The sequence below is a fragment of the Chiroxiphia lanceolata genome, chromosome 4 (assembly GCF_009829145.1).
Source record: "Chiroxiphia lanceolata isolate bChiLan1 chromosome 4, bChiLan1.pri, whole genome shotgun sequence".
Taxonomy (NCBI): domain Eukaryota; kingdom Metazoa; phylum Chordata; class Aves; order Passeriformes; family Pipridae; genus Chiroxiphia; species Chiroxiphia lanceolata.
This window is the reverse complement of record NC_045640.1, coordinates 1778365-1790588: the sequence shown is the minus strand read 5'-3', so window position 1 is coordinate 1790588 and position 12224 is coordinate 1778365. Positions and strand designations below refer to the sequence as shown.

The window sequence follows — 12224 nt, the reverse complement described above, 5'->3', positions numbered from 1 at the left end:
ACTAATCTAGGGAAGAGGATTCTGGAGACGGCTCCGTGTGCCCCCCCCCCCCTTGTGCCCCCAGCCCTGCACGACCTTGGGTTTATCTCCACAAATCGTTACGATTTCCAGGTTCTTTATTTTTAATCAGGTGTTTATTGCAAAGGTCGGTAGCAGTTGTTGGGCTCCTGTTGAAGTGAGAGTAAATGTCTCCATGAGGAAATGGAATCAGAGAATTGTTTGGGTTGGGAAGGACCTCCAAGATCGCTGAGTCCGAACCTTACCCAGCGCTGCTGAGGCCAGCACTAACCCATGTCCCCAAGTGCCACATCCATGGGTTTTTTTAATATTTCCAAGGATGGTGATCCCACCACTGCCCTGGGCAGCTGTGCCAGGGCTGGACAACCCTTTCCATGAAGAATTTCTCCCTGACATCCAGCCTAAACCTCTCCTGGTATAACTTGACATTGTTTCCTCTCCTCCTGTTGCTTCTTTTTCGGGAATAGAGCCCAAACCACCCCTCGGCTCCCCCCTCCTGTCAGGGGGTTGCAGAGCCAGAAGGTCCCCCCTGAGCCTCCTTTTCTCCAGGCTGAGCCCCCCCAGCTCCCTCAGCTGCTCCTGCTGCTCCAGACCCTTCCAAGCTCCAGCCCCCCCCGATGTCTCTCTTGCTGTGAGGGGGGAATTTGGGATAATTTATCAGAAGATTTGAAAACGTGGGGCAATTTTTCAGATGTCTTTCACCTTTTCCCTTTGTTTGCCTCATTATTTACTCAAACTATTCCACATACGAGGTAAAAATCTCCTTGTTCTCCCCGTTCCCACCCGGGACTGCATTTCCCGTGATGCCCCGCGGTCCACTCGCGCTTCCCATTGGCTGGTGGCCACAGCGCGGCCCCGCCTCCCGGCGGGAGCGGGCGGACTACAGCTCCCGGCGTGCCCCGCGGCAGCTGCGGTTGGCCGTGGCCAATGAGCGCGGCGGCGCCGCAGGGGGCGGGGCCGGGCGGCGGGGGAGGCTGTTTAAAGTGGCGCCTGCGGGATGGCGGAGCCGGCGGACTATCCCCCGTTCCAGCTGGGGAAGCCCCGCTTCGAGCAGGTACCGTGCCGGCGGCGGGAGGCGGCTGAGGGGGGACACACAGTGTGTGTGTGTGGGGGGCTGTCCCTGCCCCGCGCGCGGCGCGTCCCTCCCCCACCCCCCCTAACCCCGGGCGGGGAGACCCCCGCTCCCCGCTCCTTTTAGCCCCGCCCCCGCCGCAGGGCGGCGCGCTGATTGGCGCGCAGCCCGCGCGCGATTGGCCGGCGCGGCTGTCACTCAGAGCCGCCGCCCCCTGCCCCGCGGCGGGTCCCGCGGCGGGCGCTGATTGGCGCGTCCCGCCGGGCCCCCGTGGCGCGGGGCGCAGGGCGGGGGGCGCGGGGCCCAGGGGTCGCGGGTTCGAGATCCACAGGCGCCGCCGGGGGCGGCGGGAGGAGATGGAGGGTCCCGGTGGGAATGCCCTTGCCCCCCGTGGGATGGTGCGAGGGCTGGATTATGCCCCGCGAGCCCAAGGGTGCAGGGCGGCGAAGAGCAGTACTTGGGGGATGCGCCAGGATGAGCCAGGGATGCTCCAGGCGGGCACTTCGCCCTCCTCCCCGTGGGCAGTCCGGGTTTGGCGGTGGCTGGGTAAGGGCAGGTGCTCCTGGATTGGACATTGTGTGACCTGGTCGAGGTGCCAACCAAGGACAGGCAGGCACAGAGAGTCTGGTGGGGCATCCCTGTGCTCCACAGCTGACACCTGGGGGATGGGGAGGGGAGCCCAGGGCTCACACACCTGTGCCCAGGTGAGCAGAGGTGGTGTAGGGATGGAGTGACCCTTCCCTGCTTCCACCATCCCCAGCTGGTCTCAGGGTCCCTGGTGTGGCTGACAGACACCCCTCCTCCTGCCCCTGCAGCTGTATCAGGCTGATAAAGTTCATTAAACCTCCTTCAGCCACCCTGGAGAAGAGTGGGATGGGAGTGACTGTGGAGTGGCTGTGGCCACTGCCAAAGCCAGAACGGCAGCAGGAGCCTGCTCCTTAAACAGGGGGGTGTCCCACCAGTAGGACAATCTCCAGGGAGACCCTTCCTACTATCCACAGGAATCCAGGGCCACTGGATTCCATCCTGGCTGGACCCAACCATCCCTTTGGGTTGCTGAGAAATCCAGTGGCAGGTTTCCCATGGGAGCCAGCTCCGAGGTGGTGGATCCACTTCCCACGCCCCATAACCTTATGGAGCTTGGAGCAACCTGGCCTAGTGGAAGATGTCTTTGCCCATGGAAAGGGGTTGGATTTAGATGGCCTTTAAAAGGTCACTTCCAACCCCAAACCCAGCAGTGATTCCACGATCCCTGTCCAGGAGGTCACATCCTTGGAGCGACAGGGAAGGGGCGACTTCCCCCCTGCAGGAGCCGAGGGATGCTCAGGCTGTGGAGAGATGGAGCTTTTTAATAAGGAGAGGAGGAGGAGGAGGAGACGCTACTCCCTTCTAGACACCACAGATGATTCCAGGCACACTTGGCAGCGAGTCAGGCACAGAATCGGTGCGTTCTGTTCATTAAGGAGCGACTGTCACTTGTAGCAGCATTTAGAAAACGTTTCGAGGGCTATGGCAGGATGTTAATGGCTCTGTGTGTGTGTGCTCAGTGGAGTGGGAATGTCCTCTCCTCCCTGCCACCCCTGGGAATGTCCTCTCCTCCCTGCCACCCCTGGCAATGGGCAGGTCTGAGGTGAGGGTTGTCCAGCGGTGAAAGCGCCCTTGGCACTGAGTGGTCTGGGGATGCTTTCCCAGCCTTGGGAATCACTCCCCTTCTCTTCTGTGGTGGTTTTATCCCTTTCCTGTGAAATTTCCAGCAAAGGAGTGCTGGTGGGAGCTGCAGGATGATGGGTTGTGGTGCTGCTCTTGCCCCGTGCTCCCCTTTTTATTCCTGCTCCATCCGCCCGTGGGTGATGGACAAACTGGACAGCCCAGTTTGGGATCTGGCAGCGTTGTGAGGTCACAGGGCAAGAGAGGTTTGGATGTTTCCATGGTTTATGGCTCCTGGTTGGATCCTGTGGTGGGCTCTGCTCCCTATGGGGCACAGCAGCCTGTGCCATCAGCACCAGGACCATGTGCCCATTCCCATCCCGGCCTAGGAGAGCCCAGATCCTTCATCTCTGGATCAGACTCTTACAGTTATTTATTCCCCCCCTCATGACCTTCCCTTCCAAGCACAGCCTCCAGTGCTGGAGAGGAACACCTCCATCCACATTCCCAAGGGATCACCGGGCCCCAAACCCCACGATCCTTTCCCATCGGTGATTTCCCCACCCACCTCTCTGCCTTTTCCCGTTCTTTCAGTGGCTTTCCCGGGTTTTTATCTGTTTGTATGATCTCGGCTTGAGCTGCCAAAGGATGCCTGGGTCGTTTTGGAAAGGATTAGTGACGCTTGGGGTGGTTGTTTAAATTCTGGACGACGACACTTCTCTTCCCTCGGCGGCGCTGGCCGGGAGCAGCTCTGGGGCTGCTTAAAGGGAGGTTTGATTGAAACTGGGGCCGGGAGAGAGGCGAGGGGGGAAAACAAGGAAAAGTTCTGTGTCAGGAACAAAACCCTTGGAGAGCAGGCTGGGCTGCCTGGGGATTTGGTTCAGAGGAGACACGGTGGTTTCCTTCCCCTGCCATGACCCGGCGCTCCCGGGAAGCGGCTGAGCCGAATTTAGGGCAACACGTCCGTGCCCAGCACCACCTCTGGAGGTTATGAAATTCCCCTTTTTTCCCCCCCTGGCTTTGCAGTTCACTTGTTTTCCCTCATCTCCAGGCAAAGAGATGTTCTGTCGAGTCACCTTTTTTTTTTTTCCTTGGTTTCTTTGCCGGAAAGTGGCTCCGAATCCCAATGGGAACAGGCTATTTTTAGGGGAAAGAAGAAACGAGGACGTTAGGCTTGAGAATGTGTGATAAGGACTTAATTTTCTGACAAGTAGGCCTAATTGGTTAGAAATACTCCTAGTTTTTTCGCTTTATTTCCTTGTTTTATTCTGTTTTTTTAAGGATTTGCTGAGTGCTTCCTCTCCTAAATCCTCATTTGTGTTCCCAGTGCTCTGGGAGCTCTGCCTACAGCCCAGGAATTTATCCTGGGTAAAATCCAGTGGAATATGTCCCTGCCAATGGAGTAAGGTGATCTTTAAGGTCCCTTCCCTCTAAAAAGCAGCACGGGGTTGTCTCAGCTGGTGCAGGAGAACAGCAAGAACAGGGGAAAAGGAACAAGGAGGGAGCTGATTTCCTTCCCAGCTGGAGTCAAGCAGGGTCATCTCAACGTGCAGAAGTAGGAAATAATAATAAAAAAGAGGTCACAGGACTTGGATCCTTCAGGTGAAGGAAATAAAGGGGAATAAACCCGATCCAGAAAGAACTGTGGCTTCTCTCAATGACCTTGTGTTAAGAAGCTGTTTTAAAATTCCATAATAAAAATCAAGGAAGGAAAAACCTTCAGCTTCACAGGTTGAAGGTTTGATGATCTTAAAGGTCTTTTCCAACCTAAATGATTATGATCCTAAACATCTTTGATGCCTTGGGCAGCTCAGTTTGTATATGTGCAGTCAGGGAGCGTGGGATGTGTTTGGGATGTTTTATTCCGTTGCCCAAACGTGGCAATTCCAGGACATCCATATTAACAGCATCCTTAGGGATGTGCTGATGTCAGAGCTTGGCCCTGAGATATTTTAAATATTGGAACTCACAGGTGTTTCATGTGAGGACATCAGGGGTAAAAATCGCTATTTCCTGCTCTTGAATTTGGTAAGTTTAAAGCTCATCCAGGGTTTATTACACCCTTACCCCAACCGTGTGCCTCCAACACTGTCCTGTGATCCCACCTGGAGTTCTGCATCCAGCTCTGGGGTCCCCAGCACAGGAAGGACATGGAGCTGTTGGAGTGAGCCCAGAGGAGGCTCCAAGATGATCAGAGGGATGGAGCAGCTCTGCTGGGAGGAAAGGTGAGAGAACTGGGATTGTTCAGCCTGGAGAAGGGAAGAGAAGCTTTGGGGTGACCTAACTGTGACCTTCCAGTGCTTGAAAGAGCGACAAGAAAGATGCAGAGGGAATATTTACAAGGGCCTGGAGAGGCAGAACAAGAGGGAATGGCTTCAAACTGCCAGAGGGCAGGGTTAGATGGGATATTGGGAAGGAATTCCTGGCTGGGAGGGTGAGGAGGCCCTGGCCCAGGTTGGCCAGAGATGATGTGGCTGCCTCTGGATCCCTGGAATTGTCCAAGGGCAGGTTGGACAGGGCTTGGAGCAACCTGGGCTAGTGGAAGGTGTCCCTGCCCATGTCAGGGGTGGAACTGGATGGTCTTTAAGGTCCCTTCCAACCCTTTCCAAACCATTCTTTGGTTCCATGAACACAACCTGCCAAAATCCCCCATCCATTGGCTTTTTCAGCCAGGACTGGATTTGTTTGTGTCTTTTCCTATAAGTTGTAAACCCCTACAGCTGCATGTTAGAGGTGCCTGTGCTGAGCAGAGCACAAGCAGAGCTGTCACTGCTGGTGGCTGATGTCACTGAGGTGCAGGAGCTACTCCCATGTGAATCTTGGCTCTTTAACATTGGAAAGTCAAATCAAGAGCGTGAAAGGACTGAAAATCCAGAGTTTGAGCCTAAACTTGCAGTGGGCTGGACCACAAGTGTATGTGAATTTACACATTCCCAACCAGGCCTTGCTCAATGGCTTGAATTGTCTTATTTTTTGTTTGGTTTAGCTTAAATCTCTTCCTAATTAATTTAAAGCTGGCATAAGCCTGATTTTTAGCTCACCCCACCCCCAGGTCTACCTGCCTTTTGCTCTGGCTTAATTAAATCCCTTTTAAAATCAGGTTGTAATTAAACTGCAGTTGTCCGTGTCCCCTGTTCTTCCCAGCAGAGGCTTCTTGGAATCCTTTCCCATTTAAAGGTGATAAACACCTTGGTAATGGTCACTTACCTTCTCCCACTGCTCTTCTTCAAATTCCTTGAGCCTACAAGGAATATTTCCCTTCTTATTCTTATCTTGGAGTCTTCATGGCCGGCTGTGCTGGATCCATAACACTCCTGAGCTGCTGTGCCCTGGGAATTAATATTCCTAGCCACTTCATCTTGATGCAGGCTGGTGAGAAGTGGTCCCAAAATAGCCACAATTAATCACAGGAAATTTGTGTTATTCGTTTTTTTTTTTCTCCCAGGGAAGTGTTTACTACAGCAGATGTTACAGGGATAAAGTGGCGAAAAAGACCATGGATGGAGGTCTGGGAGCTGAAGGTCAAAGTTCTGGGAATCTCACAAGCTCCAGCCCTGGCTGGAGTGTGACAGCAGAGCTGGGAATGAGCCTGTTACAAGGGAAACATCCAGAGTTCTCTTGGAAATCAGAGTTTGGCTGTTGTAGGACACCGAACAGGGCACTGTTCCTGTGTCCCAGGGCTTGATCCTCATCTTGTTCCTTTGGTATTTCATGGAATCAAAGAATCCTAAAGTGGTTTGGGTTGGAAGGGACCTTAAAGATCATCCAGCCCCACCCCCTGCCACAGGCAGGGACACTTTCCACTAGCCCAGGTTGCTCCAAGCCCCATCCAACCTGGCCTTGGACACTTCCAGGGATCCAGGGGCAGCCACAGCTTCTCTGCCCAACCTGTGCCAGGGCCTCCCCACCCTCACAGGGAGGAATTTCCCCTAAATTTTTACATTACTAGGATTTGATAGGAGTTCCCCCCCCCCCTTTTTTTTTTTCATGCAGCTCTATGAAAACAAATCTTAGATTAAAAAAATTCTGATGGCTTCTGGTCAGGAGACTAAACCCGGGAAGCAGGAAAGGATCTGGTGGATGGAAAGGAGACCAACAAGGTCTAGCAGTGAAGCAGCTTTCCATAGTCATCCAAAAAGGAAAAATGCAAAGTCCCATGGCTGGACAGCAGGAAAAAAAGTGGGTATTTTTTTGTTAAGGACCTGTACAGTCGTGGTAAAGACACTGCAGGAGTGAAATACAGGGTGGTGATGGTGAGATGGAGCCTCAAGAAGACAACGTGGCTCTTGGTTTGACCTTGGTTCCATTTGATGTGGTTCTCAGAGGGCTTTTGTTGTGGAGAAATGAGGCTCTTATTCATCAGAGTTTAACAAAGCAAAGCAAAACTTGTTCAGACTCATATTCCTATTTTTTTTTTTTTTGGTGTTCTCTTTAAAATCTTGGCCTGGTGGGAGTGAAGGACGTTCCATTTCCTTGTTGGAAGGACCCTGGACTAGAGGCAGCAGAGAGAGGAGTTCTGTTGATGGCTTGTCTTCTGTGCTGTCCCCAGGTGTGATGAGGAATGCTGAGCTGATCAGGATGCACTGAAGGATCAATCATTGCCACGGGAGTGCAGCTCCTCCCATTTCTTGGGATCTGGGAAAGAGAGCGGGAAGATTTTTGGCTTTAATCGAGGTGACAAAGTTTGAGCCTCGGGGTGACAATAACCCTTCTGCTGGAAAGGGTGGGGGTGGTTGAGCACCACAGACTTGTAAGAGGAGTTTTTCATGTCAGGGCAGCTCCTAAAAGCAGGTTCCTGAAGTTGTGTTTTAGAGAGCTCGTGGTACCACAGAAAGAAAGAGGAAACCACAGTGTTGAGTTGGGTCTTGTTGCCTGTTACCGGGGAGGGAGGATGGGCTGGAGCTCCTCACCTGCTCCCTGTGCACTCCTGAAGGTCAGAGATCACAGAATCATGGAATGGGTTAGGTTGGAAGGGACCTTAAAGACCATCCAGTCCCACCCCCTACCACAAGCAGGGACACCTTCCACTAGCCCAGGTTGCTCCAACCTGGCCTTGGGCACTTCCAGGGATCCAGGGGCAGCCACAGCTTCTCTACCCAAGCTGTGCCAGTGCCTCCCCACCCTCACAGGGAAGAATTTCTTCCTAAAATCCCATCTAAATCTATCCTATTTCAGCTTAAAACCATCCCTCCTTGTCCTGTTGTCCTGTCACAGCTTGTCCTTGCTAAAAAGATGTTCTTCAGAACTGGTTTCCTCCTTGTGATCCAGCCTAGGGAAGGAGCACTTGTGCATTCCCATTATCCTTTCTTTGAAGTAACCGTAGCAAGAGGGTGATTCCTTTATTTTTTAAAAAAGCAGGGATGGAAGAAGCAGGCACTGGGACAGCCCTGTCTGCTCCCAGCCCAGCAGTTGGCCCTGGGTGACCTTGCACCATGAAGTTCCTTGTGGTATCCCGAGAGCTGTTGTCCTGACTCCACTGGAACAGTCCTGCCCTTGCCCTGGGGGTTGTCTGACCACAGACTGGACAAGTTCAGGCAACAGCACCTGGAAACAAATCCCTCATTCCTTCCTGCACTGGCCCAGGTTGGGCAGAGAAGCTGTGGCTGCCCCTGGATCCCTGGAAGTGTCCAAGGCCAGGTTGGAGCAACCTGGGCTAGTGGAAGGTGGTGGAATGAGGTGGTCTTGAAGGTCCCTTCCAACCCAAACCAGTTTATGATTCCATGATTTGAGGATTAGAATTTGGGCACTGAGCTGAAGCACCAGGTCGGCGCCGGCACTGGGCAGGAGAGGAGCAGGGAGTGTGGGAATGGGATTACGTCAGGATGGGTTGGAGCTGCTCAGACCTGTCCTTAGCTGGATGTGGCTGAGCTTGACCAGGCAGGATCAGGGCAGGAGCCCAGGGCTGGAGCTGAACCAACCAAACCACGACCCTGGGATACAGGATCGGCTCCCTGAGAGCCTGGACAGCTTGGGAATTGAAATCTGCACTTCAAAAAACAACATTTATATCCTGCACATTTGGACTTGTGGTCTCCTTCCCTCTTCCCTGACGTTTACACCTTGGTTAAGAGGGTGTAAAATATTGGTGCTCTGTTTAATTCTATTCAGTGTTGTTTTTCTCCCTATAAGATGAGTATCACAGAGATAAAAGCAGTGGAGAAGTTGAGACCACTTAAATTTAAACACCCCCCTCCCATTCTGTTCTTGTTTAAACCACGTAATTCCAACTGCTCCGGATCCTCCGGTGTCTGCTTGGCATCCAGAAGGTGCTGAGGGATGGGCAGTGGGAGAGGGCCGATGGAATGTGGGAGATGAGGATCAGGGAGAACGTCAGGAGGGGCCCGGTGAGTCAGGGATTAGTCACATCCCTCCCTGCACCACTGGGAAGCGCCGGGGCAGCGGTGATGGGAAGGATGGGAAGGACAGTGGCATCTGCAGGGAGCTTCACCCTCAAAATCAAAAGCAGGGCAGCCAAATGTCAGGCTCGGGAACGCTAGAAAGTACCAGAATTAGTGTTAATTAAATCCATGCTAATTAAAAACCGCTGTGCTTTTTTTTCTTTCTTTTTTTTTTTTTCTCCCCCCCAAAGTTGTGTGCAGCGATTTGGTTTAATTGTGGTTTGCTTTTTTTTGTTTTTTTTTTTTTTAAGAGCAGAACATGATAAAATAACAGAGAGAGAGAGAGTTTTGTGAGCAGGGGTGTTGTGAGGCGTTTGTGAGGACGGGGTTTGCGGCTCGAGGCTGGGAACGGCCCTTGGAGAGGGATTTCTGCTGGAATAAGGAGGCAGAATGCCTGGTTATTTCTCTGTGCTTGATGGATGGAGCAAGAGGAGAAGCAGCACGTTTCAGAGGGCGCTGCCAGGCAGTGATTAAATGCTGTTCTCGGTGCTGTATCCACACTCCAGTCCTTTATTTATAGCACATCCCTGCGTTAAAAACGCAGCAGGAGATTTGCCGGCACGTGGCTGGAGAACACCCGGACAGAGGGGTCCTGGCGTTTGAGGGGACGTGGAAATCCGTGATCTCCCTGGCCACAGTCCTTTCCACATCCATGATGTGCTGGGAATTTTGCTGGGGAGAAGCCACAGGACAGAGAGGGACCAGTGGAGCAGAGTGTCCTGTGTCCACTTGCCTCATGGATGAGGGTCTGGCACTCACCTGCATCCAGATCAAAGAATCCAGACTGATATTGGAGTGATGATGTAAATGTATCCTGAGTGCTCTTAATATATCAGCATTTCATGGTCTGGTGCTTTGGGTTTGCATAAATTCCATTTTTATTTTTATTTTCTAAATACTGAGTCTCCTTTTCTCCTTTCCTTTGGAGCTGCCCATGATCTTCCCCTCCTGTTTCACAGATCTCTCCCCCCTTCTTTCAGACCCTCTTCCTGATTCTGGAAGTGTTCAAGGCCAGGTTGGACAGAGCCCTGAGCAACCTGGTCTCTAGTTGGGCTTGTTCTTAGAGGGCACATTTGGAAAAATCCAAGCTGGATGTGTTTGTGTAGGGATAACGCTGTGGAAAGATGCTCTTGCTGGGAGCAGCAAGTGTTTGAAGGACCAGAAAGGGATCCAGAGAATCCTAAAATGGTTTGGGTTGGAAGGGATTTTGAAGATTATCCAGTTCCACCCCCTGCCATGGGCGGGGACACCTTCCACTAGCCCAGATTGCTCCAAATCCCATCCAACATGCCCTGGGACACTTCCAGGGATGCAGAATCCACAACCTCTCACTTCATGGTAGTCTATCCCCAGAATCCCTGACCCTGTGGTGGTGCTGCTGGTCCTATGAGGTGGATGTTGGCAGGAATGAGGATGAGCAGCACAGGGACTGTGTTAAAGACGCTGCAGGATGAGAATTCCCTCGGGAATGTTGCTCAGTGTGAGAGGTCTGGAGCTGCAGGTTGGATTTTTGTGGCTTCAGCATTTCCCAGGAGTCCCACAAGCAATATTTCATTTTTGGGGGAAAAAGTAAGGGATATTTTAGCAACTTGCTGGTATCCCTTTGTTAAAGCATCTGAATTGGTGTCCCATTATCAGGGTTCAAGTCCTCACCTTTTATCTTCCAGACTTCCTATCACAAATTCCCTTTGAATACATTCTATATTATTTATTTTCAGTTGCTAATTAATTCTGCAAAGGAAATAAAACCTTTCTCTGCAGCAGGTGAAAGGCAGTTTCTCACTGACCACGTTTTGTTTCCTTTTCCTGTTTTTCCAGACTTCATTTTATGGCAGATTCAGGCACTTCTTGGACATCATCGACCCCCGCACTCTCTTTGTGACTGAGGTAAAATACACACACCTTGGGTTTGGGAAAGTGCTGGTCATTAGACAGCTTTAGATTAAAAACAATTTCTTCTGTGAGCAGCACAAGTAATGAAACCGGGTCTCCAGTGGATTTGTGTCTCACAGTTGATTGATTGCCCGACTGTTAAATCCAAACTGAAACTCGCTTTGTGTTATCCATCGGTGAATCCACACCTCCCATCTCCCTCCAGTAACTGGTGAGCCCCTGGACTGGTTTCTGGCAAACTTGCCACTGATTTAATCTTCCCAGAAGGAAAATTCCTGCAGCTCTTCATGGAAAAAAAAAAAATGCAGGGGAGGAGATGAGAGGGCAAATATTAATTCCACGGAGGACGTGAAAGCTGGGTGGGTTTGTGAAAGTTTTGCAGTGGCTGCACTCAAAAACGCCTTTTTTCCATAGTTTTTCCTTAGTTATTAACCTGTTTGTAGTAGGAGTTTGGATTTCTGGTCCTTTCTTTCCATTTAATGTTGTCCAGAATTATTTCAGTTCTTTGCTTTCTTGAAATGGTGACTGAGAGTGACAGAAGGAATATTTCTGCTTGTGATTCTGCCTATTGGCCAGAAAACTTGGGATTTTGCTTTCAGTGAAGGGCAGCTGCTTTTTCCTTTTTCTTTTCCCTTTTTCTTTTCTTTTTTTTTTTGTTTGTTTGTTTTGAGGTGGGGTAGTTTTAAGATGAAAATACACCTGCAAGCAAATCTCAAGCCCCAGGGAGCTGAACTGCTCAGTGCAGCTAGTGGGGAACTGCACTGTGTTGGCAGGGGGGGAAAAAGACCCAATGCAACTTTAAATTATCTTTTTCTTCTAAATCAGCATTTTTTTTTCCCCAAAAAACATAAGGATGAGGTGTATCATGATGTTAACTTTGAGTACTTTGTGTGTGCAGCTGGGGGAACAGCAGAAAATAAAGCAGCTGTTCTCACACCGTCAAACTGAAGATTCTGCTTTCAGATCAGAGTCTGAGATGAATTTTCCAAATCCTCCAACCTCCCCGTGGAGCTCAGCTCTGGGAGGTGATCTCACAGAGGGAGAACATCACAATTCCAAGGAGGAATCACGTGATTACCTGAGGATGCAGAGCACTTTGCAGATTTTAGAGATTTTTTGCTGTTTGAAGAGGACACGAACACCTGGGCCAGAATAAAACCAACCCTGCACATGAAAGGCTTGGAGCTGCTCTTACC

The 12224-nt window shown here is 51.3% G+C and overlaps 1 protein-coding gene across 1 annotated transcript in view; it reads left to right on the top strand.

The window, feature by feature from the left end:
- The first annotated feature begins 965 nt into the window (after positions 1–965).
- Positions 966–12224, top strand: part of SFXN5 (sideroflexin 5) — a 104857-nt gene continuing 93598 nt past the window's right edge. Inside the window, exons 1-2 of the mRNA XM_032686417.1 lie at positions 966–1072; positions 10954–11022. Of these exons, the coding sequence (XP_032542308.1) occupies positions 1016–1072; positions 10954–11022 (126 nt within the window). The 5' untranslated portion in view covers positions 966–1015. The remainder of the gene's footprint in view (positions 1073–10953; positions 11023–12224) is intronic.